Source organism: Glycine max, chromosome 10 (assembly GCF_000004515.6).
Source record: "Glycine max cultivar Williams 82 chromosome 10, Glycine_max_v4.0, whole genome shotgun sequence".
Lineage (NCBI taxonomy): Eukaryota > Viridiplantae > Streptophyta > Magnoliopsida > Fabales > Fabaceae > Glycine > Glycine max.
Genome location: NC_038246.2, coordinates 1,315,875 through 1,340,847, shown reverse-complemented (window position 1 = coordinate 1,340,847; position 24,973 = coordinate 1,315,875). Strand labels below are relative to the sequence as shown.

At 33.2% G+C, this 24,973-nt stretch overlaps 4 protein-coding genes across 5 annotated transcripts; 2 read left to right on the top strand and 2 right to left on the bottom strand.

Annotated features, from left to right (window-relative positions):
• Positions 1–2,477: 2,477 nt before the first annotated feature.
• Positions 2,478–3,677, bottom strand: LOC100787002 (uncharacterized). The gene has a single exon (XM_003536826.4). The coding sequence runs from the start codon at positions 3,478–3,480 to the stop codon at positions 2,884–2,886; it is 597 nt and encodes a 198-aa protein (XP_003536874.1). The 5' UTR covers positions 3,481–3,677; the 3' UTR covers positions 2,478–2,883.
• Positions 3,678–7,422: 3,745 nt separating this feature from the next.
• Positions 7,423–8,359, top strand: LOC100798105 (uncharacterized). Its single transcript, XM_003535936.5, has one exon. It carries the CDS (start codon positions 7,568–7,570, stop codon positions 8,138–8,140), a length of 573 nt encoding a protein of 190 aa, XP_003535984.1. The 5' UTR covers positions 7,423–7,567; the 3' UTR covers positions 8,141–8,359.
• Positions 8,360–9,006: 647 nt separating this feature from the next.
• On the bottom strand, positions 9,007–16,132 carry LOC100500185 (CTP synthase). Of its 2 annotated transcripts, NM_001251213.2 has the most exons (22): positions 15,794–16,125; positions 15,616–15,695; positions 15,418–15,504; positions 15,250–15,300; positions 15,020–15,137; positions 14,874–14,930; positions 14,347–14,411; positions 14,169–14,252; positions 13,854–13,904; positions 13,704–13,766; positions 13,561–13,607; positions 12,683–12,752; positions 12,531–12,593; positions 11,944–12,033; positions 11,804–11,842; positions 11,454–11,603; positions 11,297–11,374; positions 11,132–11,217; positions 10,501–10,549; positions 10,326–10,406; positions 10,001–10,094; positions 9,007–9,679 (listed from the first exon to the last, which is right to left on the bottom strand). In NM_001251213.2, exons 1-22 carry the CDS (start codon positions 15,909–15,911, stop codon positions 9,615–9,617), a joined length of 1,686 nt encoding a protein of 561 aa, NP_001238142.2. In that variant the 5' UTR covers positions 15,912–16,125; the 3' UTR covers positions 9,007–9,614. The 2 variants fall into 2 exon arrangements, with proteins under 2 accessions (NP_001238142.2, XP_040861485.1); XM_041005551.1 differs by lacking the exons at positions 9,007–9,679; positions 10,001–10,094; positions 10,326–10,406; positions 10,501–10,549 and adding an exon at positions 10,631–10,998 and having other exon boundaries at positions 15,794–16,132.
• A 3,725-nt stretch (positions 16,133–19,857) lies between these two features.
• LOC100794920 (putative protein TPRXL) lies at positions 19,858–24,582 on the top strand. The gene is made up of 4 exons (XM_006588517.4): positions 19,858–19,976; positions 21,152–21,422; positions 21,881–21,978; positions 23,655–24,582. Exons 2-4 carry the CDS (start codon positions 21,297–21,299, stop codon positions 24,109–24,111), a joined length of 681 nt encoding a protein of 226 aa, XP_006588580.1. The 5' UTR covers positions 19,858–19,976; positions 21,152–21,296; the 3' UTR covers positions 24,112–24,582.
• Positions 24,583–24,973: the final 391 nt, after the last annotated feature.

The window sequence follows — 24,973 nt, the reverse complement described above, 5'->3', positions numbered from 1 at the left end:
AAGAATTTATCTCATGATTATATTCAGATGCCCTAATTGGTATAAGAATTTTATAAATATATGTTTTACATATATAATCACTGTAAGTAGACACATGTTTTCATATATTATTGTTTTATTGGTTTTTTTTTCCTACTTTAAAGTATGAATATCTTTGTAAATATCTCACTTTAATCTTGGGTCTGCTCCATTTTTCATCTCTCACTAGAAGCAAATCCAATGAACGACTCAGCTAGATCAAAGTTTTATCATATAAAGAAAACAGTATTCATTCATTGGTCATAGAATATTAGCCGATTTGTGGATTTTAATTATCCCTTCCTTTTCTCCTCCAAATCCGAAACCCCCCATTTGAACTTATCATTGCATCTCATCATCATGCTTTCCACTTTCCACTTTCCACTTTCCAGTCCCTCTTGGCTGTCTACGCAAAACTTGCCCTACCTCCAATAACACCATAAGAGCTGTTCCACTTTCTTTGTCCTTTTTTTTTCTCCCCTAAAAAGCATGCAGTTCTCTATGGCCAAAAGGTAACCTCGACGTAATGAGCAAAAAATAAAATAAAACAAAACTTAAATACAAATTATAAGCGCTGTTAATTAGTGCATTTCTCTAACTAAAATTAGAATTTTACATATCCTTTAAAAATATTTAACGTTAATCTTTATTACACTAATTACTTAAATAAAACTCTAATGAAAAACAACCCTAGCTAAAAACACTTAAACACCTTATTAATAAACTGGACCTAAGTTATGTCCTAAAAAGTAATCATCACAAAGACCCCTTTCCACAAGTAATAGAAAATTGAATCGTCTCTCTGAAAGTCTGAATTCTTTTTCAAGTTTCAACAATAATAATGATATTTTTTTTAAAAAAAAGTTCCATATTTTATTTATTTAATTAATTAATGAGGAGATGCCCCATCCCAGATTCCCAGGTTAGAGACCAATACATTGCACATTCCTCACCGAAGACACGTTTCCGTGATTCACTGCATATATATACATTTTCAGACTTCAACTCTTTCTCGAAACCCTAACTTAAAGCCTTCACTTCTTGAAAAGGCTACCATTCATGGATTACGGGTCGGGTCAGCGTCGGGTTGAGATAGTGAGCGGGAAAAGCTACGGCTGTAGTCAGAGCTACATGGCGGCGATTCCGAGCGAGGTGACTCGGGCGAGTCACAGCGGAGCAGCTACGGCGGCGAAGCCTTGGAGTTTTGGTGGCCCAGAGTCAAGGCGGAGAAAGAGGATTGCCAAGTATAAGGTTTACGCGGTTGAGGGAAAGGTTAAGGCTACGCTCCGGGATGGGATCCGATGGATCAAACATACGTGTTCTCGGATCGTCCATGGATACTAGTGTGGGCCTGTGCCTCTGGCCCAAATTGTTAACACGTCATTATAAATCTTCTTTTTTTCCTTCTTCGAGTTTTTTTTTTTAATTTGGGGCTTTTTTCTGTGGTTATATATGCATTGGGCTTGATTGTGCGTTTTGCGTGTATCAAGGGGCATCCATGAAATTATACTTGCATTTAGTTTTTGTGCCAGAAATTTCGAATTTGATTGAAAACTTTTTTTTATACTGAAACTATAATATTCCTATACTTAAAAGTCATGAGATTAATTTTCAAAATATAAAATTAGAGATCATTAAAATGGATTTTATTTTTTTCAATAAAAAAGTATTTTTCTTACACAGGGTGAGAAAATACATTGGTTTAGCCGGCAAATTCTGAACACCTAATTTCATTACTAATAATATTTCAACATTTAAAGCTAAATGTGATTATTTATTGATTAGACTAGGAGTGGTGTATGTGATTGCGCGCGTATGTGATGTTTAATGAATTATGCCACGATGTTTGTTAGTTGACTAGCGTACATTTATTTTGGCCTGAGCTTCTCAGTAGCAATTTTACTACAGGGTTTGACTCAATTAATAAATTGAGCTCTACGCAAATAAATTTCTTTGTATTTGGAAATTTCAAAACAATTCTCGTCTTTAAGAAAGTTTTGGAATGTAAATCACACGAGACAAAATAATCTCTTAGCTGTCTCAAATTTTAATATTGTTAGAATATTCAATCCATTTAATAATGCTTAGTACATACGGAGCAAGTAATTAAGCAAATTTACTGCTGTGATTTTATTAAAGCTACATATTACGACTCCAAATTAATGTCAGCCAAAAAAAAAATTAAGAAATACTTTCCGAGAAAAAGATGAGTAGACTAATCATGCTCACATGTGCAACCTCGCTCATCCATATGAACAATCGATGATTAAAATAAATAAATTCGTCGAAGAACTAAATATCATCAAATTGAATCCACACAAAATTATTCAACAAAAACAAGAATATTTAAAGAAGTAACAAGGAAAAATAAACTCTTAAGATGATTTCTCCAAAATGAATTCAATGAAAAGCTAGAAGAAACAAATAGTTAATTGTCACATATAACTTCGTTCTTCTCCCTAACATCACAATAAGGACAAGCAATGTTTGAAAATCAGGTGAAAAAATATTTTTTAGGCAAACATGTTTCTGAAAAAGATTAAGAACTCTTTTATTTTATTTTGCTTTTACCCATTGGATTAGGTAGGATGCAAAATTTCAATCGGTAAACCAAACAAGTACTTAGTTAGCTGAAAACTCATTTCCTTCGTTGTTCAACCTTTATGTATGCATTATTTTTTTTATAATCATAAATGCATACATACCTCTTCTATGCATTGAGAAGGGTAATTTTTATAGTCCCGTATATTTCTACCAAAAAAGGAAACAAAAAGAAAAAGAAATTTTCCGTTAAAGCCATCCATGCATGCATGCATAGGTCATAGGATTGCATAATTAGAGGTGAAGGAAGCACGATGAAGCTAATCATAAGCCTAAGGACCTCATGCTTATCTCTTGGTAATGATGATCCATGACATCCAAACGCTGCAACCTCATTTGATGGTAAAATTGAGCAATGAACTCTTCAGCCTTGGCATCAATCATCTCATCCCCCTCCCCATCATTATTATTAATCTTCTCATTCTCCTCCTCCTCCTGCACCATTTCGTTTAACCCAACGGCCGAGGCATAACGGCTACTAGCCGGAGACGACGAGTTTCCAAACTCCGTTGCAGAGTCAAAACTATCGTCGCCGTTTTCAGACGGCGCCGAGGTAGTCTTCATCATTTTAGATTGATGAGGATTAACGTTATTATTATTATCATCGTCATGGTTGCTTTGTAGGTGCAATGGCCTCATGGACCCCACGAGCTTCCTCCATATGCTCTTGGACTCGTCATCCACAGCGAGCATTTTGGATTTACGAGAACGCCCTCGCATCATGAACAGCGCCACCTTGAAGAAGTTCTTCGGCCTCATGGAATTCTTGAGGGAAGAACGAGTGATGTTATAATTAGGTTCTTCATGAGGGGTAACCATTGCTTTTTGGTCAATGCTAATGATCATAGAATTTTCAGCCATCGTGTTATGTGGAGAGAGAGATTATGGACTATGGAGAACGAAAGGGAAATAATTAACTAAATTAACGAAATATTTCGCCCTTCTGCTTTCTACAAGCAGAGGGGAAAATAAGAGAGTGTTGTGTGTTTAGGAAACAATCTAGCAAAGTTTAAAATATATACTAATAAGAAATTGAAGGTGAAATTAAGGGAGGGAAGGAGCCAGCGCAGCAATATTGTTGTTCTATAGTTGTGTAGCTATAATAAAGAAAAGGGTTTGAAAGTGGCATGGTGGAACGTTGATTTATGTGGGGACATTATTGTTTTGGAGAATGCTAATATTGGAATGGTAGTATATACAATACAAAAGAAGGGAAGGTTCATGTATGGCGGCTTTTGAGGCAAAGGATTCGGAGGAAGAGAGAAGGAGGGCTGGTTTGTGTTTCGGTACAACATAACTGTTACAGTTAATTTTTGTTGAACTGGTCTTCTCTAACTAAAAATGTCAAAGTATTATAATTTTAAAGTTGAGAAGAATATTAATTAGTTAAATCATCTTTATTTATATTTTATATGGTGTGACGAAAATTCACAATTCAAATTAGGATTTATTGAGATTAAAATAAAAAATCTACTTTATTAAAGCAAAAATTTGAGTGCCTGGGATCCTACTTTATATGGTGTTACTATGTACTATTCACATATAACTTCGTTCTTCTCCCTAACATCACAAAAATTCTATAGGTATCAATTCAGTCGTCGAATTTCGACTCAGACAATGTTTTCGATGGTGGTGGTGCCTGGGATCCTGATGTCATTTCTATTTGGGAGGAGCGCGATTTGAACACCCCAAAATCAAGAACAACCTCACCTAGGTTACAATATGGTTCCAATGTTTTGCTATTTCTTTTTAATGTTGTTTTTTTTTTTGTTATTTGAAATGGATGATCTATTTGGTTGTTGAATGGGTTCATGTGTGCGTGATTATAAAAAGGAGAGCAGCAGATCCAGCTGAGACGTACGCGTTGGTGATTTTTTTTGAAAACGAGCCTCCACAAAACATTATATATAAAATAATAATGAAATTAACACACCATGGACTAAAAACCAAACTGAATGATTTATTGGGGACTAAAAATTGTTTAACTTTTTTTTCAACACTAAAAATTAAACAAAAATTGCCAAAACATGAAGAACTATAAAAACATAATTAACCCAATATTTTAAATGTGTGCAGTGAAAATATAAATATTTGATTAATCTCGTATTTAGAATTAATTTATTTCAATGAAAACTCCTTTTCTCAAAATTAAAAATAATTTTGAAAATAAAAATAAAAAAGTTATAGAACAAGAACCAATTCTACCAGAAATTATTATTTTCGGCCGCAAAAGGGATTTTATCCTAAAACAGCTTTGAAAATAATTGATTTATGACCTTGGACTGACAAGAAAAATGTAGCCGCATCATGCATGCCAGCTAGTGGTTAATTCATTCTATGGTGTTTCTATGGCGTTTTGTTTCATTCGACCACCTCACCCCGTTCGCAATTCCAATGTTTCCATCCCAAGGGAACAACGGCTAGCTGGAAAGTTTGAAAGTATGGCACTCTGCTAGCTTCAAAACCATTGGATATTATACGTATTATGACTATGATATTGAAGTTTTACACAGTTGTAAATGGAACGAGCCTGGTCTTTCAATGATTAAAACAAAACAACAAATAATATTTCCTGCCCTACTTTTTTTGTGGGGCTCTTATTAGTTGTCTGCATGTCTTGCTGGAAAGCTAGTAAATTAAGGGTTCAGAATGGTTTTCCATTTAAAAAAAATATTCCCGTTTTCCCTATATTCAATAGAATTTTATTATTTAACTTATAAATACGTAGTACAACAAATTTGAGTGTTCCTTTCCTCAGTCTTAGCTGCAACTGTCATGCCTACAAAAAAAAATATATGACCCTCCAAATATTAATGATATATATGGGAAAAACCACTCTCACACACACGCACACATTCAAATACATGAATAAAAAAAATCAAATACAGATATATATGATCATACAGAAATGAAATGGCAGCAGTTGATTTTCAAAAAAAAAAAAAAAGCAGTAAGAGAGAAAAAAGACTAATTAATAAATGGTGATTGTATGTTTTTGTGACGTATTAAGAGTTTTTTGTGTGAATATCGTTCGTTAGTCTAATAGTATTACACTTCCGGAAGAGATGTATACCCTACCCACTCCAGATAAATATGTGGCATAAACATTTTTCATCCACAAATTATAATTTTGGTTATGTGAAACATTTGGGCTCTTATAACACTTTATTGATCAATGCTATTGCCTGAACCTACCGAAATTTATTTATTGGAATCAGACTAATAGTGGTGACGAAGCGGTTTGCAAGTAAGGTTATATGGCTTAAAGTACCCAACTATACCCATTCAAGCACCCTTGTATATGATAATTTTTGTAAGCTCATGAGTTGTTTGTGTTCGTTGACTTCTCTATTTCAATGTCTGCTATATATGCATGATTGCCAATTAGTTATCTCTTTCTTCTTGAGGAATCCGAAATCATCTAGAATTTTTTTAGTTGCACAAGAAAAAGGTTCTTGTCATGAATTTAAAAAATAGAGGATGACTATTTTCTTTTTTTGCTAGGTAGAGAGTGATTTTAGACAAACAAGAAAAGGGACCTCGATCAAGTCACACTTTTCATTAATACTAATATACAACTTTAAAAGGGGCAAATCGAAGTGTTGGAAAGAAAACAAAATACAGTAGGTAAACAATAAATTGCGCGAGCGCAGTGCAACAGAAAGTTCCTAAAGTACTAAAACGAACAAATAATTGTTGAAGCTTTGGATCCGCTAGCTTTAATTTATTAAGACAAAAATACCATATTAAGCAAACGTTCACTTGCAAAAAGTGTGTAAACTGTGCGTCTAAAATATAGTATTTAAGATTTATAATGTTCTGTTACTTCAATAGTTCAATTTGAAAGCATTCACAAGCGGCGTTCAAGTATACTCCAACAAAATCCAACTAGAAGCAGCCTCCATTTCATGTGGCTGTGGGTCCCTTCTCTCTAGTTTTTGCGTATCATGTCATTTCATATGACCAAAATGACCCTTACTAATGGGTTAATATTAGTGGCTTTCAAGAAATGTTTCTTTTTAAATTTTAAAAAATTGGGGTAAGAAAGATCTTTACCAACCATTTTTATTTGTTACGTAAAGTTGCAAAGCTCCCAACAACCATAGCGAATCATTTTACCCCCACCCCCAGCACCCCAAAAAAACACAAAACTCTTTAGGTTAGGAAACCCTTGCTGCAACATGTGAAACGAAGAACCAATGAAATTCATAGTACTATTAATATTTAATCTAAACAGTAACAATTTATTAAACCTAATACTATGAGAAAATTTAAATCTTAACTCTCCATAGCAATTACTTGTATATGAAAAAAGTAATAATATATGCAGAAATCAGAATCAACTATGTTCATTAACATGTATACAATTACGAGTACTGAAGTGTTTTACAGTATCATTCTAACAATAATGTGTTAACATATCATGAAAATAGGTTTTTAAATAATCGTTTTTTACAGATAAACTCTTTTAATTGCTCCAATAATCAATATTCAATAGTCACTTTGGTGGGGTAGGGACGTAGGGTTGGTAAATGAATGATAACGTATAGGAGTAAAGGGCAGAAGGTAATCAAGTAAGCAAATTATATAATGTGCAGTCTGTCCCAGCTTGATTCCAACCGCGTACACCGTGTCCTTAACGACCCCTTGGCACCGCCCCTGTACACATTTGATGTGAAAACAAAAACTAATAGTAATCATTTGTCTCTTTCTCTAACACGCTACGCGTCCAAAATTCTTAAACATCCCTCTCTCTCTCTTAGTCTCTTCTATACATACATATATATATATAGAAAGAGAGCACCCAACATCTTCCATCATCAGCTTAAGCACATTCATAAAGCGTTTCTATATTACTTGCAATAGCCACTCTACTATATACATTACAAATTAATTGAAGCACACTTGTCACATTTACATTTAGTGACAGATATATAGTAACATCATCATGGGTTTGAAGAACAGTGGCGTTGGTCATAGAGCATGGAGCCTCCTTCGGGCATCATTGCTGTGGGCAAGCAAAGGTGGCGTGTTGAGGCGCAGGGTGGCGATGGAGCTGCGTCTTGTACCAAAGTACTTGAAGCGACTCGGCCACACTGCTCCTCCAAGCCACATTCACTACTTTGAACGCGAGCTCTCGTTCGACAAGACCCCCATCTTCCATGTCAAGATGTACCGTCCAACCACCATGCGCTTCCACTTGCCTCACATTCCTTGCATAAACCCACATGTTGATTTTAATGATGATGATGATGGCAATGTTGAGTATGATACTGGTGGAAGAAAGAGTGCCCTCATGGATGCATCAGGAGACAGCAGAGACCAGGAATTTTATCTTGATTATGAAGGTTGCCAAGAAATGGGTTGTTGTGAAGAAGAGGAAGAACAACAACTAGATGCTCAGGGAATAGATAAGCAAGCTGAGGAGTTCATTGCTAAATTCTATCAGCAAATGAGGCTGCAGCGCCAGATTTCTCTTCTACAATACAATGAAACACCCAGATCAGACACAAGTTGTTGAGCATACTTCGTTCGCTTTTTTCTTCTTTTTCTATTGAGTTTTGATGCCATTGTCAATGTAGAACATTTTAGTTCACGAAATGAGAGAGAGAGCGAGAGAGATCTATATGTACGGCGGGATGCTGTAAATACCAGGAGCTACCTTTGAGTTCTAGTATTTACATTTTTTCATAGTTATAATTTCAATAAAAAATACTACAGTCTACCGGGCTGTTATTCACTGTTGAATTTAAAAGAATGTGATTGAATATGCCTATGTCTACTACATTAGAAAGTATTTTTATGAACTTATTTTAAATTATAAGAAAAGGATTTTATATATTTTTAAAAATAATTTATATTTCATACCCAAATTTGTAATTCAAATTCTCTTGGGACAATAAATTTGTTAAATTATTTATCTAACCACGACCATTATCTCCCACCTAGAAGAAAATAGCAAAATCCTGTGCAACGTAAAAAATTGAATGATAGAAAGTTGATAAATTTCTTCATCCGAGTACCAACACTACAATCCATTGCAAAAATAGAGATACTGTGATAAGAATAATGATATCAAATTAACTGGAGTTTTAGCTTGGCATCAATTTTTTTAAAATAAAAACTACCTGATCCTTAGAGCTAATCATTAAATTTTGCCATCATTTCTTTTCTATTTTTTTCTGCAAGTTTCTTATAGATAAAAGTATATAAAATGAAATAATGCATACAACATAGATCCTCGGTAAGAACTATACTGATCGATTGGAAGTATAGACCAAAATTTGCGACATAACTTAAATATCATGTGCGAATTAGCCATCATATGGCATAATCCATAATTATAATTTTATCCTTAAACGATTTCATCCCTTCCAAAACTTATCATTAACAAACCTTCCAAAAATAAACTTGGACACATGTATATCACCTATTGGTTCTACTTACAATTGTTGAATAAGAAAGTATAAAACGTAACATGCAAACATAAAATGAAAAGCATCAAGAAAAGATAACGAAAATGAAATCTTAATATTAAAATACAAGGTATTACACCCACGGCAAGCTACACCCACCGGGAAATGTTTGGCCATACCTGCGGCCAAGACGTGCAGATATAAGCAACGGAAAGATAAACGCTTTTGAGCTACAATTTTACTATTCTAGCTGCCATGCTTGATTTCATTATCGGTCACGGGTGAAGATATACTAGTATTTGCAACCTCCTTTAAGCATCTTCTTACCATTGAATTAATATAAAAGAATTTTAATGTGAAGTTTTCTAATGATAAAACAAGGAATGTGGAGGTGCAAATGATATTACTCGGCAACCAAGATAGAGAAGCATGGGCAGCTGCACACGTACAATATTTCAGGATTCCCCTTATCTCCTTCAGTTCCCACACCCTTCCCTCTCCCCAATTATTTTCCCGTTGGAGTACCAGTTTACCATGGGAAAATATTGTAGGGGTGAGTTTCTAGTAACAAATCGTAGATCAACTTCCATTCTGCCTACTACTAATATACGCTTCCAACTTCCCTGTTGCGGCCAATATGAGACCTACATGTAGCATCATAAAACGTTTTAATAGACATAACGAAAACAGGAATTGAAGATGATAATTAAGAGCTATTTGAAATGAGAAATCTTTTACTATGAAATTTCAAGTATCAATACACATGGAAATTGCAAACTGTAATTATGCTTAAGAAGGCCTTTAGGAAGATGAGTAACCACAATTAACATGCGCCCTGTAAAGGTCCAAACAGACCGTCCCCATATCACACAAACTAACTCAACACAGATGGTGTAAATGATTTTTGGTTCATTCTTTCAGATGATTCATAGCATATAAAATGCAAATTAGGGAGTCACAAGTACCTAAAAACAAAGCAGATGGTCTCGCTGGCCGTGATTTGAATTCTGGATGGAATTGTGCACCTACGTAGAATGGATGACTTGGAAGCTCTAAGATCTGCACAAGAAGGAGAATTTCTAAACATTCAGAAAATAGATGCACTGTCCATGCAGAAAACAAGTGATAAAAGAAGTGAACTCCGTGTAACAATAATATATAGAAACTAGAAACACCAAAACAGGAAAACAAATGCAACCACATCCAATTGAAACAGAGATTCTCAACCTTGGTTCTAATTTCTAAGTTAATATTGCTTTGCATCGCAACATTACCCAAGCTAAAACTTACCTCCATTCGTTTTCCACTTTCATCCTTCCCAACGAATTTAAGTCCAGCTTCTTCTAAAGTTTCAATAACATCTGGGTTTACCTGTGTAATGTCAATGTCAAATTACAGAACATGTACTACACCAATCTCCCAAAACAGATCATGCAGTCACCAAAAAGAAGGTTCACAGCCAAACCTCGTATCTATGCCGATGTCGTTCATCCACATACTCTGAATTGCCGTACCTAGCAATTAGGAACATGCAGAAAGTGAGGGTACATATTAGAAGTGTATTAAAATTTTCCACAACACAGTTCATTATTTCAGATCCATATTCCTGCAAGATATTCAAAACAAGTTATAGTCCATCAGGAATGTGCTTTAAATCCTATTTTCTTCTTGTCGGGAGATGGAAGATTGTAGGTTTGAGCAGAAGGCTATACAAATGAGCTACCACTCCCCTGATTGAAGGTATAACAGTAGAATTGAATCCCAAATCCCTTTGATATTAGGATATCGCACAGAAAATTCTGAACCAGTCCTAATTTTCATTGACATCAAACCATCCCCTGATTATCAAGCACTTCAGTACTTGATAAACCACCAGACCTCATTATTAACATGGATCAATAAGAACTAACAGCAGGCCCTGACACCAAGAGCCTGAGATTTAATATATGCGGATAGTCTGAAACTGCCATAAAAAAAGCAATATAATTAGGAGAGGAGGGGAAGATGGGCTATTTCACTAGAGGGATACATGACCTGCTTTTTATTATTTCATTCACCATTATAATACTACCCAGTGAGATAACTACATCACATACAGCTTGGAAGTGATACAATCAGATGTCTGTAAGAGTGTTCTTCGAGATCCAAGCCTCATGGTACTTCCCATATGCGTCCGTGAACCCTGTTTATGACAAAGAGACATTACAAACAAACAAAAAGTAGAATAGGGAAAAGGGGGGGGAGGTCAGACATGTACATACCTCTGGCATGAAAATCACAACAGGATTCGGTGTTTGGGCATCAAACTCTACACTGTTTGCTCTTTCCCAACCCAAAACCTAATAATGAATATTAAATAAAAATAATAAAAGCATGTAGTTATAAGAACCAAGCATGACGAACAGAAATTTTACTTACCGATCTAGCAAACTCAATTACAGAAATTTGCATTCCCAGGCAAATCCCCAGGTAAGGAACACTGTTTTCTCTTGCATATTTGGCAGCTAGCATCATACCTCTCACACCACGATCTCCAAATCCCCCAGGAACCAAGACACAATCTGCGCTCTGCAAGTGTCAATTTCACAAAAATGGCTGTGGTTACAGATTCAAAAGCAATACATATTTCCTTGTACTGTATGAATCCAATTTCAAAGATAGGCCAACAGTTCCTCCATAGATAATAATAAACACAGAAAACATGTCATTTTTTCCCGAACTAAAATCTAGCAGGATCACATCACATTATCTAAAAAGCTGAGTCTTACCTTCAAAGTCTTCCAGGCCGCAGCATGTGCTTCTGGTGTCTGAGTAAAACCACAAAATAAAATTAGCCTTACATGAGTGACATCCTTCAAAGTGACAAGTAACCTAATTTTTTCAGATGCAATTGGAAAGAAATCATTACTGATTTTTCACTGTCATCTTCAAGGTCAGAAGCTGCAATCCAGTCAATTGATGGCTTGAAAGAGCGTGCAACACAAGCATGCAGAAGGGCCTGTAAGCAATCAGGAATTATAAAACATAAATAGATGATAAAATTAAGCAGTGCCTTTCAATAATATAACACTTGTAGTGACTTACAACAAATGACTGGCAAAAAAACAAAAAAAACCTTTTGTTAAATAAAAAAGCCACCATGCTACAGTGAAAGTGGGTTGATGCTCCAAAATTGTTGTTTATACTTTTCATTATATAAAACATAAAGCATTCTATCAATAGAAATAGCAGTTTTAAGGATTTGGTAAAAATGTGAATTCAGATGATTGCTCATGAAAATGGCATTAGATTTATAGAGAGAACCAGACTTAAAGCAAAAAATATAAACCAGAATTTTAAGTGTCATTATCAAGTTGTCCATAGATGATAGATCCCTCATTTTCAAAACCAAGTTAATACATAGTAAAATATACTAATATTTACTCAAATTTTCCATAAAATATAATGTCATCCTGCTATTCTTGTAATAAACATTAAAAAAAAGATTCAGCACACCTTTACAACAGATAAATATGAATCTGTTAGACCCACATACTTTCCCACCATTGCAATCCTCACCTGTAAATTTCAAAGTGTTTTCATGCTAATGCACAATTATATTATAATAAATTTGGAAAAAGCATTGCAAACTAAACTTATATACTCACAGATTCAGTAAGATTATCATAGGTCTCAGCCATCTCTGTCCACTGCTGTAAATCAGGAGGTGTAGCTTGGCTGAAAAAGAATTTACAACTGAAGTAGATTATTATCATAGTATCACTATATTTTTCAGAAAAAAGAAACAAGTACAATATATTCAGCATGCCTAAGTATGATAATCTATATTCAGAATGATGAAATATATTCTGGCTCACTCCAGTTATGATGGAGGATGGCAAGGGGGGTCATTTAAGCATTCATAAGATTACAGTGCACTGTTCATGCAACTAAAGTGCAATAGCTGTTGAGTGCTGACACTTCATGTTGTTGTAGTAGCATTACTTTATCAAGGGGTTTGACTTTGAAGGCTACAGAGGAGAAGAATATAAATAAGTTTTTCAGTAAATGGGTTTTATTTATTTCCCTTGTTAAACTAAAAGACAACACAGTTTTACTATGTTTCAGATCCCTTCTGCTCATGTTTTCTCTCTCAATATCTTAAGCATTACAGATTCTATCCCAAAGATTTTGCCCAACACCATTGGGCCAGAGCTAGATCCAATCCATGTCGGTTATGGCAGCACTTAGCTCAAGAGTTTTTGGGCTTACCCAAGCGGCACTGTAACATGGTACTGTGGCAGGCAGCATTATTTTAAATTATATTTATGTCCTTTAAATATATTTGGTTCAAGATGCCTTCGGCAATTAGACTTTTAAGGATAACGATTATTTTATTAAAAATTATTTTTAGAAAAAAGAGCTACGTGTTTTTCTTTTTAATTAGGATTTGCCCGTCAGAGTTTGAAGACTGCAACATAATCAATTGATCAAGTTACATAATAACTTGAGAGTTTTCTTCTATTTTCCTTTATCAAGAACTCACCTGAGTAAGTTAAGCTGCTGCAGAATTGAATGGTGAGCATTTTGGTTCTGAAAAAAGCAACCAATCATACAGAAAACATTTACACAAAATACAAACAAAAGAAGCCAAGCTTCAAAGGAACCAAAACATTACTAGAGACCCACTCTCAGTAACAGGGGAATGTGCCAAATGTTTGGTACATCATGGATGTTCAGAATATTCTCAACCTGTGAAAAAATACAGAAAATATAGATCAATAACTATTAAAACAAAAACTTTGTCAGACAACAACTGAGCTCAGTTCACCAACTTACTGGAACATGGCAAAATTTTGAGAGTTTTTCCTTGGTACTTTCTAGAAGAGGCTGCCATATTCAAGAACAGAGTATTTCAGCTGCTAATATGACCAAACTAGCTAGCATCAAAGATACAACAGTGAAAAGTCAAAACAGAGGGAAACAAGTTTAAATCAATAATTCCCTTGACTTGAATAAAGAAAAGAATAGTACAGTGTGCATGCTAAGATTAACCGAGCAAGGTCTTACTACCAAAAGACTCTGGAGCAAACATTATAACACAAATTAACATGTTTAAATGCATTCAGGTGTCAAAATGGCAGAACAATATACCTCAGCAGAGCGACTTGTTAAAAGATGAGGTGTCAATCCCAATGCTCGCAGCTCCCTGACACTATGTTGTGTAGGCTTTGTTTTCTGGACGCAGAATATTGCATTCAAAATGCGAAAAATAAAATAAATCAATTTAAACTAAGTCTACAACAGTAATGCACAAGTAATTAGGTAGTACTTGCTCGCCCACTACACCCAACACTGGTATCAGGCTAACATGGATGAGACAGAAGTTATCAGGCCCTGAGAAGAAATCATGAGAATAAAAACATAAAAATTGCATTCTTGCCATTGCCAAGACAGAAACATCCACACAAAAATTGACAGACAAAAGAAATATCAATGAACAACTTCATTGAAACATACAGCAAGGAATTAAGCAATACCACAACAGCAATCTCCATTAATGAATTATGCTGAAATGATACAGTACTAATGATACATAAATGAACTACCAGCAGATTGATCAGTTTGCATGGAGATTATTTAGGGTGGTCAAGCTGACATCTACTTGAGTATACTTGGATTGTTATCTATATTACTTGCCTTCAATATTAGGGTGATGACGGGAATATTTAGAAAAGATTTAAAATGGTTTCCTCGTCAAACATGAGGGCAATTAACAGAAATTCTATAGTAATAAATAATTTTGACAAAACTATACAGATCACTGTTAGTTTAAAAGCAAAATATTCTGTTGCATACCTACTTGAAAGGACAATTGCCGTAGAGCCTCAATAAATGGCATAGATTCAATATCACCTGTAGAAAGACAAGTACGCTCTCGCATTATTGATCGAAGTGGATAATGCAGCTTCAACAGAGACATCATCCCTGAGTTAAAATCTTACCCACAGTGCCTCCCAGCTCAATCACACAAACATCAGCAGGACCCTCCTTCCCGTCCACGGGAATCACAGCAACCGTTTCAATCCAATCTTTAATAGCATCAGTGATGTGCGGAACCACCTATTTTAAAATACCAATAACTCATCAAACCGGTCTCTATCATCCACAGTTCCGCACAAGTAAAATAAATATCTAGCAACAAGAGGTAAATGGCATACGTGCGGCGTATCACCTGAACAGTTTTCCCGAGATAATCGCCTTTACGTTCCTTCTCAAGAACAGACTAGTCATACGAAATGAAAACAAACACAACGGTTAAGCCACGAGAGAAAAATCACTTTTCAGCGCACTATTTTACTATTCACTAGTAGTATAACACAAAGCAAAAGCAAGCATGCACCTGGTAAATTTTTCCAGTAGTGATGTTGTTATCTTTGGTAAGCGTGACATCGAGGAAGCGCTCGTAATTTCCCAAATCCAAATCAACCTATCACCGAGTCAAATAATTAAATATAAAGAAAACAAATTTACCGCCACCAAGGTAACGTTAAAATTAAAGCATGCAGAGTATGATAAATAGGAGAAGAAGGAAAAGAACCTCTCCGCCGTCGTCGAGAACAAAAACCTCACCGTGCTCGAAGGGAGACATGGTGCCAGCGTCGATGTTCAAGTACGGATCTGCATGGAAGCGATTAAAAGATGAAAGTTACTACAAGTCGGTGTACGGAAAGAAGAAGAAGAAAAAAAGAGAGGAGAAATTGAGAGAAAGAGAGAACCGATTTTGATGGAAGTGACGCGAAGGCCACAGGCTTTGAGCACGACGCCTATGCTGCTGGCGGTGACGCCTTTGCCGAGGCCACTGACCACTCCGCCGCTGATGAGCACGTATTTCATTGTGTGATTTGGGGAAAGGAAATGAGTGAAGGCCAAGTGTTTGGGTTTATATCCGAGCGGGAAGGAAGGTTGTTGGTGCCGCCCTTTCCAAAAGCAATTTAAAAAACCTAACTAAGGCCTCTCAACCTCTTCGATTTTGGACTTGTAGCTGCTGCTTCCTACTGTCCAACTTGCTGCTTTTGCGCATAGCAGATATGATGTTGCTCGAAAATCATTTTAGAAAAAGGTGCAAAATTGAAAAGTTACTTCCTCTATTTTATTCTAATTATCTTATATTTTTCTTATTTTTTATGTAATATTAATTACTTTTTCACTTATTCTTATATGTTAATAATAAACTATAAAATTTTGAGATAAATTAATTATAATGTAAGACTAATTTTATAAAATTATTTTTTTTAATTTATTTATTGTTTTTTTTCTTAATATATATAAAACAATGATAATTATTTTTGGACATAAAAAATAATATTTTTATATTACAATATCTATTGACTTTCACTTAAATACTTAATGAACTTAAAATCATACTAAATGGTTCAAGATTAGTTTATTTGCATCAATATCTTATTGATGAAAAATTATTTTTTATTACTATATTTTTATATTTAACTTTTCTTAAAACTCACTTCTACCAATTTTATTTATTTTTCATTTTTATATCATTTGTTGTATTTATTAATTCCTCTCTTTTTTTTTTATAGTTTCTTCATTACATATGCGGATTTGATTCCTTACGTAGTCCTACATTTTTTTTTGGTAACCATCCTAAATGAGATTCTGTGACACTTAAATAGAGTAAAACTATTTATGATTTAGACTTATTGAAGATTTTTGTTAGTAAATGTGTATTCAGTATTTCAACATGTTATTGACATTCTATTTAATAGTACTATTAGAAGTGTCTCTTAATTTTAATTCTACTACTTTAATCGTCTACTCTCTTTTTTATTGTTGTTGAAAAGTCATATACTCTATATATATATAAATGAAAAATAGATGTGTAGCGTTACGATTTTAAAAAATTCAAAGTATGCTTTAAGAAGAAATATTTTTTTAATTTGCATCCAAACCATAATTGAAAATTCTATACGGAAAAATAAATACGTAAAAAATATTTAAACTTATTTCTTTGAGTTTTTCTTCTTTGGTTTATTTATTACACAACTGTTCGTTTTTTCCTACTCACTTAAAACTAGTAATTTCGAAACAGACAAATCTGGTAATAAAAAAGGACCCATGTCGATTTTAGTCGATCAGTTCCTGAAAGTCATCTTACCTTTTTTGGTTACTATGTTAAAGTCATTTTACCTTGAGTTATTCTCATAAAAGGGAAGAAAAAAAATTTATATTATTTTATTTTGTTTCATGAAACTCCAGAAAGTATTCACTTTATTTTATTTCATATTCTCCAGGAAATATTACTTTGCTTTTTTTTAATTAATTAAAAATATAAATATAAGCATCCCTTTACTTTCAAGGGTCAATGTCATTCCTAACGAATCAAACGAAATAACTATAGGGCGAGTCGTGCCTTCTTTTGTTTTCCCCCACAATGATTTTTAATGGGAGTGGTCAAGAATCAAGATATTCCCTTTGTATACTAAGATCCCCTAACTGCTTATGGGAGGAAAAAGCGTGTTGGAGCATTTTTTTTATAACTAGAATCGTGATTGATCACCATTCATTATCTCAGATATATACTACTTTCCTCCCACCAGCAAAAAAAGGTACTTTGTTGTTATCTTTTTACTTTTTTCATTTGTCTTCAAGAGAATCTTATTCAATATGTTATGTGTCTCGCCCAACGGCATTTTTTTTTCTCTTTATTCAAACTCTTAAATATGTTTTTAGTTAATGTAAGTTAGTATTATTTGATTTTTGGTTTTTGTAAGATTTTTTAAAAATTTTAATCTATATAAGTTTATGTTTTTTGATTTTAATCTTTGTAAAATACTTTATTCATTTTAATCCTATAAATTTGTATTTTTAAAAATTGTGATCTATATAAGTGTAAACTTATAGAGATTATAGATAAAAATTATAATTTTATAAAAATTAAAATTGAAAAAACATAAATTTACAAAGATTAAAAATAAAAAAAAAATATTTTACAAAGAAAAAAAATTAAAAAAACATTAACTTATATAAACCAAAAATATATTAAATTCTTATTCAGATCTCACTCTCGGATTAATTTTGTTGGGGCCGACTGTCCTTCTCGTGAGGTGAATTATCCAACTTAATTTATTAAATAAATCAAATAAATTTAAATTCGATTTTATGATCGATCAAGTTTTATGAAATATTAGAGTTTTGCAGATAATTTCGGAAAATGTACATATAATTACTTTAAATTTTTCATTAAATACTCATGTAGCCATTTTGAAAGAGATTTAATAAAAAAAATATGAACTAAATAGTTAGAAATTATATTATAACTTTTTTTTACTTTAAACTCTTAATATAATTTTTATATAATTTCAATTTCATTAAGAATTTGTCATTTTCTTGGTTAAAATAATCGCATGCGCGTGGATTCTACGAAGAGCCAACAGATCACAGATGTATATTGATATGAAAAGGTAGATAACTCTACCCTTAGGAATAAAAAAACATTTTGTGAAAAAAAAGAGAATAAAAACCATACAACTTTTATTTTAAAGTATTATTAATGCATTTACATCATAATTCTTAATACATCTTTTGTGTTGTTTTCAATAAAAAAAATCTTATTTTTTAATTCTTTAACAAGTATCATTAGGCTTTGTCAAAATTTGAGATGTAGTGCTTTTTGTTTTCAATTTTAAAAAATTTTGAGTTTTCAAAAATTAAAAAACTTACTTGATTAATTAGTTTTACAGAACAATTTTTAAAAAATATTCTCTTTTTTATTTTCTTAAAACTAAAAAACCAAACACATGTTTTAGATGTTTTCTTTTAGTTTTCTCATTTTTTTTTCCAAAACAAGTGAAATATGAAAACACATGCAGAATTGCCAATATTCATTAGTGACATTTTTGTTATTTTTGAAATCGCACATTATAATTTTGAATCGCTATCTCTTTTCTCTTTCTCTTTATATCTCTATTCCTTTTTCTCTAAGATTGTGTTTTAGGGTTTTACTCGTTTCCTATACGCATTCTCTTTTGCTTTGAATCTTTTATTCTCACTCGTTCTTTTAGCCCTTGTTCGTTTCGGAACGGAAGAAAAAATGCAAAGAAAGACCCGAAAGTAAATACACGTTGAATGTGAAAATGAAAATGATTTATTTGTTAATAAAATCAATTAGTGAAAATGATTTTACTATCTTAAAAATATATACAACTTTTAAAATTAAACACCCGAAAGTAAATAAAATTGAATGTGCTGGTAACCAAAATCGAGTTTGTGGATACGATATTCGATTCATTCTCTCTCATAATTAAATACATGTTTTTTACATATGTGCAGTTTTTTAAGGGCATAATTTATTATGATTGTTAAATTTTTAAAAAATCATAACAAAATCAAAATCAAATAGAATATATACAAAACAAAAATCAAATATTATTTAACACAAGCTCATGTGAATAAAATTGGATTTTATGGAATTTTGTTTTTTTATGAATAAAATTGGAATTGTACAAATGATTTATTTAATTTTTTTTTTTACTATCCATTGTATCCCTTTATTTCTTCTCGTTTCACATTTCTTTTATCTCTACAAAATGACTATATTTTTCACTTTCTTTCATTTTTTTTCTTTTTATTCATTTTTCCCTATACTTTCTTTCATTTTTTTTTTCTTTTTATTCATTTTTCCCTATACTTTCTTTCATTTTCTTTCTTCACAAACTAACGCAGCCTTACTTTGAATTTGTAAGGGCTTTTCGTTTTTTCCTTGTTCTACCTTTTACGTGTTCGATTTATTCACATTCCTCTTATTTTTACTCAGTTTATTTTTTCCTTTTTTCTTAATTTCAAATTCTACGCGCTTTGTGTTTTGTTGACTGAAGGTCTTTAAGCGTAGCTCAATTTTCGCCTCATGACCAAGTGGAAGTGGAAGTTGGTTGAATATTAGTGGTAATTTTTAATTATTGTTTTCTAATAATGCTCAAAATTGTTAATTTTTCTCTTGTTTAGATTTTCTTACTTGCCTTCTTTATTCTTAATTCTCAAATGGTTAGGATTGTGTGAGTTTCATTTATTAGTTGATAGAGTATATGAGTTTTTTTTAATTATGATAATTATGTGTGAAACAAATGAGATGTTTTCATGGTTGAAGGAGAAGGAATCAGACACCATCAATATATCTTCATAATTATTATTATTTTCCAAGAGGATTGTGTTGTAATTAAGGAGTGAAATACATAGATCTAATCAACAACTTACAAATTAAACACTAATTAATGCCAAGGGTAAATCAGACAATATCAACAATGCTAAGTGTAAATGGAATAAGATTGGCAAACATGGGATTACAAAGTAGTAACACTTAATGCCTTAGACAGCAATGGCATGTATCTTGTATAATTTGTCTTATTCATAATGATATATAATATGAAAATATTGGTATAATTTTTTATTTATTTTAGTCCATTCATTTAGCAAAAATATTGTTATTTTATGCTGATTCTTTCTCTCTAAATATATTATTTTTTAAATTAATCCCTATATATATATATAAATAAGTTCTTCAATAATTTACAAAAAAAAATCATAAAGAAATAATACAAACAAACAAGGTTTCTATGTTTAATTTTTAAAAACAAGTTTATAACACAAATTTAACAAAAAAAAAATTAAAGCTTAATTACACTTTTGTTTCCCAAACTATCACAATTTTGCAATTATTTTTCTTATCTCTGAAAACAACTTTCAAAACAAAATTGACAAATTTAATTTTTTTAATTCTCTTCTAAAAATAGTTTTTTTATAATTGATTTACAACATAGTCTTTAAAAGATAAACAGCAAAACTAAATCAAGCATGCCCTTAGTTAAATTATTTTGGATTTCTTTCGTCTAATGAATATGATGATTAAAACCAAAACAAATTATTTTTTCGAGGTAGAAATCTAAAAACGTGTGTCAAAGATTTTGTTTAAGAAAACTGTTTAGCAACACGTGTCAGGAACAAAGCGCGGGTCTACCATCATAAACAACACCGAAGAAACCGTGTTACATTTCCCTCCGATGGTTTTTTTTTTTTTTGAGGCCGAAAAAGCAAACTAACTCTGATATACTGCTATGTTTCAGTTTCACTTTCACTGCGTGGCCAAAGATGGAAGACGGAAAGGGAAGCCGAAGCAATCTCTGAGCAACAAATTAGGGTTTCAACATTGAATAGTCCCTTTTTCTTCCCCAAAGAGAAAGTCTTGGTTTAGATGAGTTGGTCTCAACAATGGGTTCTGATTCCAATTTGGGAGGGTCGCCCTCAGCATCTTCGCCCAGTGCCAAACGCACCAGAGATCCCGAAGAGGAAGTTTACCTCGACAATCTTCGCTCTCACAAGCGTTACCTAAGCGAGGTTGCACACATCATTATCTAATTTCCCCCCTTTTTGTCGTTTTATTATTACTTTGTTTATTTTAATGCTTTTAACTTTAACCTGCCTTCTTAATTGTTTTTTGTTTATTTGTTTTGTTTACTAAGTTAGAGTTTTTAATCATTTTTCAGTTGTTTTTGTGCAATGGCCTGTCAGGGGATTTCCGTGTTTTGGCTTCTATAACCTTTTTTTTTCCTGTAAAAAAATGTTCTTTTTTTTTTTGGTTTCATTAACTAATACATGTTTGTGAATCTTGATTTATTTTATGAATAATTGGCTTTTGTTTTGTAAATTAGGCATTACTTGTTTGCATAACTGAGCTGAAACACAATTTAAAAAGGTGCATTTTTTTGTTAGAACTATATGTTTGCATTGATCATGTGGATCTTTGTTTGAATTGATTAAATAAAAGTAACTTAATCTATTGTTTCCGTGCACAGATAATGGCATCCAGTCTTAACGGGTTGACAGTTGGAGACTCACTTCCTGATAATCTCATGGATTCTCCAGCAAGGTCTGAAAGCATGTTCTCTTTCAGGTAATATCATGTCCACTTTTTTGTGTGTAAAGTATGATTCACATTTTGGAGATTATGCTGATACTTCCGTGGATGAGGTTTATTTTGTTGCACTTCATCATTTGAATATTGAAACAGAAGCTTGCTCATGCATTGCATGAGTTCTATTCAATATCCATTGGATGAGCTATTGCAGCTGCAGAGTCTGAAAATTACTTTTTGTGATTCTTCTTCTCCTTCTTATGTGAGAGTTTGGTTAAATTTCTTAAAATCATCATTGTAGTCATTGATCGTTTTGTTGGTAGCTCTTATTGCAGCTGCAGAGTATGAAAACTATTTTCACCTGTAGTGATGTTAAACATTATGCTTTATTAATTTTTTTGGAGGGGTGGTGTTGCTCAATCAAGTAGTTTTGATGTGCTCAAGTGTTGAGAATGAAGATCCCTTTGCTGTTCCAGAATAAAATAGGATTACTAAAATTTTCCTCATTATGGTTTTCTTTGCAAAGAAACTCCAAACCTGGCATCGGTAGAAGGCCTTTATTTGTGTCTACTGTCTAGTTATTGGTCATATGAACACTGACACATTCATTCATCATTTTCCCTCATGCAAACCTATTATATGTGTGCACTAGGCCTGAATAACTCAACCTTTGTTTTTTGGTGTTTACATTGTCATGGCTTATTTGTCAATATTAATCGCTTGATACCCCTTAAACGTAACCTTGTAGAATGTAGACCATGGAAATTCTGTCATTTTCATGGTCTAATCCTCCCCCTCACTAGTGTGCCTCTTATTTACCATTATGTGGGCTATTTGATGTGAAATATGAAGTAATTGTGGGTAGGAGTAGGAACTAGAATTCACAATCAATTACTTTCCCATATCTCTTTATCTTGTTAAATAAGTATGTCACCAAACTCAATTACTAGTAGATCTTAGGTAAAAAAAAAACTACAAATACTTTTGGGAATGATGCAAGGCTGTGTTTATTTTGTGGGGGAGCGGGAGACAAAGGTTGAACAAGCAAGTAGCTCTATGAAGCGGCTTTGGTCAATAGACATGTTGCTTGATTTCTGTTGCAGTATATTTACCATAAGCATTTTTCCCCGCCTTAATATGATTCAAATTCTATTGTAAATAAGTTTGAATATATGCACATGTAAAAATGCACATAAAATGTTGCTAACTCTACGTATTTGTTGTTTAATATCCTATATGTTTGATAAATTGCTACTTTCCATATGTATAAGATATGAAACAACATATATGTAGAGTTAACTTTCCATAATAACTCTTACGTATTTTCTTTTTATAGAATGATATATACTATTAATTTAACATAATCAACATGTCCAACACATGAAATTACTTATCTTTGTCAAATATTAGGGTTTGGTAGGGTTAAGGAAAGAATTAAATTTTATATATTAAGGTGTGATTCGGTTTGATTTTAACAATAGGAAGTGAAAATTGCACTAAACCAAAATTAAAAAAAAAAGAGAAGTTTTTGTGGTTTTTGATTTTTCTTATGGATTAATTTGGCAGTTTAAAACAGTATAATTTGGTTTTAAACACCCTTAATACCAACATTGAACTACAAGCAATCTTTTGGAAAAATAAATTAGTTATATTCTCCAATGACCAATGATTAGCAAATGTTCCAATAATTAATTTCTTTTTGTTGAATTTTTCAGAGATGATATGTCTTTTTTGCAATATTCACCGATGTCAGAAGATTCAGATGACTTAAGGTTTTGCGAGACCCCTGTGCACAGTTGCTCATCTCAACTCGACAGTCTTCCCAGTAGTCCAGTTTCTCCACACAGGTACCAAAGACCGCAGAATGCATCATCTTCAGCACCTTCCTCAAGTTCGAATGCTTCTCATGTCTCCACCGTTACTTGCCCCCAGCCTCGTCAGAGAGGGTCAGATTCTGAAGGCCGCTTCCCATCATCTCCAAGTGATATATGCCACTCAGCTGACTTGAGAAGAGCTGCACTTCTAAGATCTGTGCAGATGAGAACACAACCTCCTAGCCCTGCATCTTTGGACCTTCCCTTTGTTTCTAACCCAGAGTCTGCTCCTAACATAGATCCTGAGGAAAGATCATGCCCATATATGAAATCTCTGGTTGACGAGAGAGAGTATTGAGGGTAGGGTTCATCAATGGGTATTCCTGTACTCCACTTCAACCTTGGTCATGGTATTTCGCCATGCAGGGTCCTAATGAACGAGTCTTCGGAAGGTAAAATTGCTATATTGGAGAATTCAGTTTTTTTTTTTAAATCGACAAATGTTAGTTCATTGATTTTGTTAGAAATGTCAGTTTAGAGGATTCAAATCCAACACTTCTCTTCCTTTCCCCTCCCTTCACCCTTCATCATTTTCCAATCACCAGCCCAACCTTAGGAGAAATATCAGTCTTGGTCTTGTTTACGGGATTTTGTGGTCCCGCTATAGCCCATTGTCTCCTCCAACTGCTCTCTAGTAAATTATGCGTAGTCCTTTTTTTTTGTCAAAGGAGAATCATGGAATTTCATTCATTAAAAATAGAGTTGTAGATACATGATGGTGTAATATGGAAAATTTTGGGACTAGCATAACATAGAGCAGCTTTTGCAAGCAATTGAGCTACAGTATTTGCTTGCATCTTGACAAGTCTAACTCTGAAATGTGGGTTTTGTGCAAGAAGAATTTTACATAGAAGAATGAAAGCACCAAGATCAGAATAATCGCTAATAGAGCTATTGATGCTATCTTCTAGCAATTTGCTGTCAGTCTCAAACTGCACATGAGAGAGCACGCAATGCGTACAGTCCTATGCCTTAGGAATTTTACTTTATGATTTTCATTGGTTTCATTCGAGATGGTTGATTGTTGCGTTCATTTCTTATTTATAAGCAAATCGTACACCATCAAATAGCGAAGGAAACACATGGTATAAAGACAAAAGTTATCGTCTCCCAAAATTTTAAACTGCTCAGGTAAGACTACAATGGGGAGAAGAATCGTA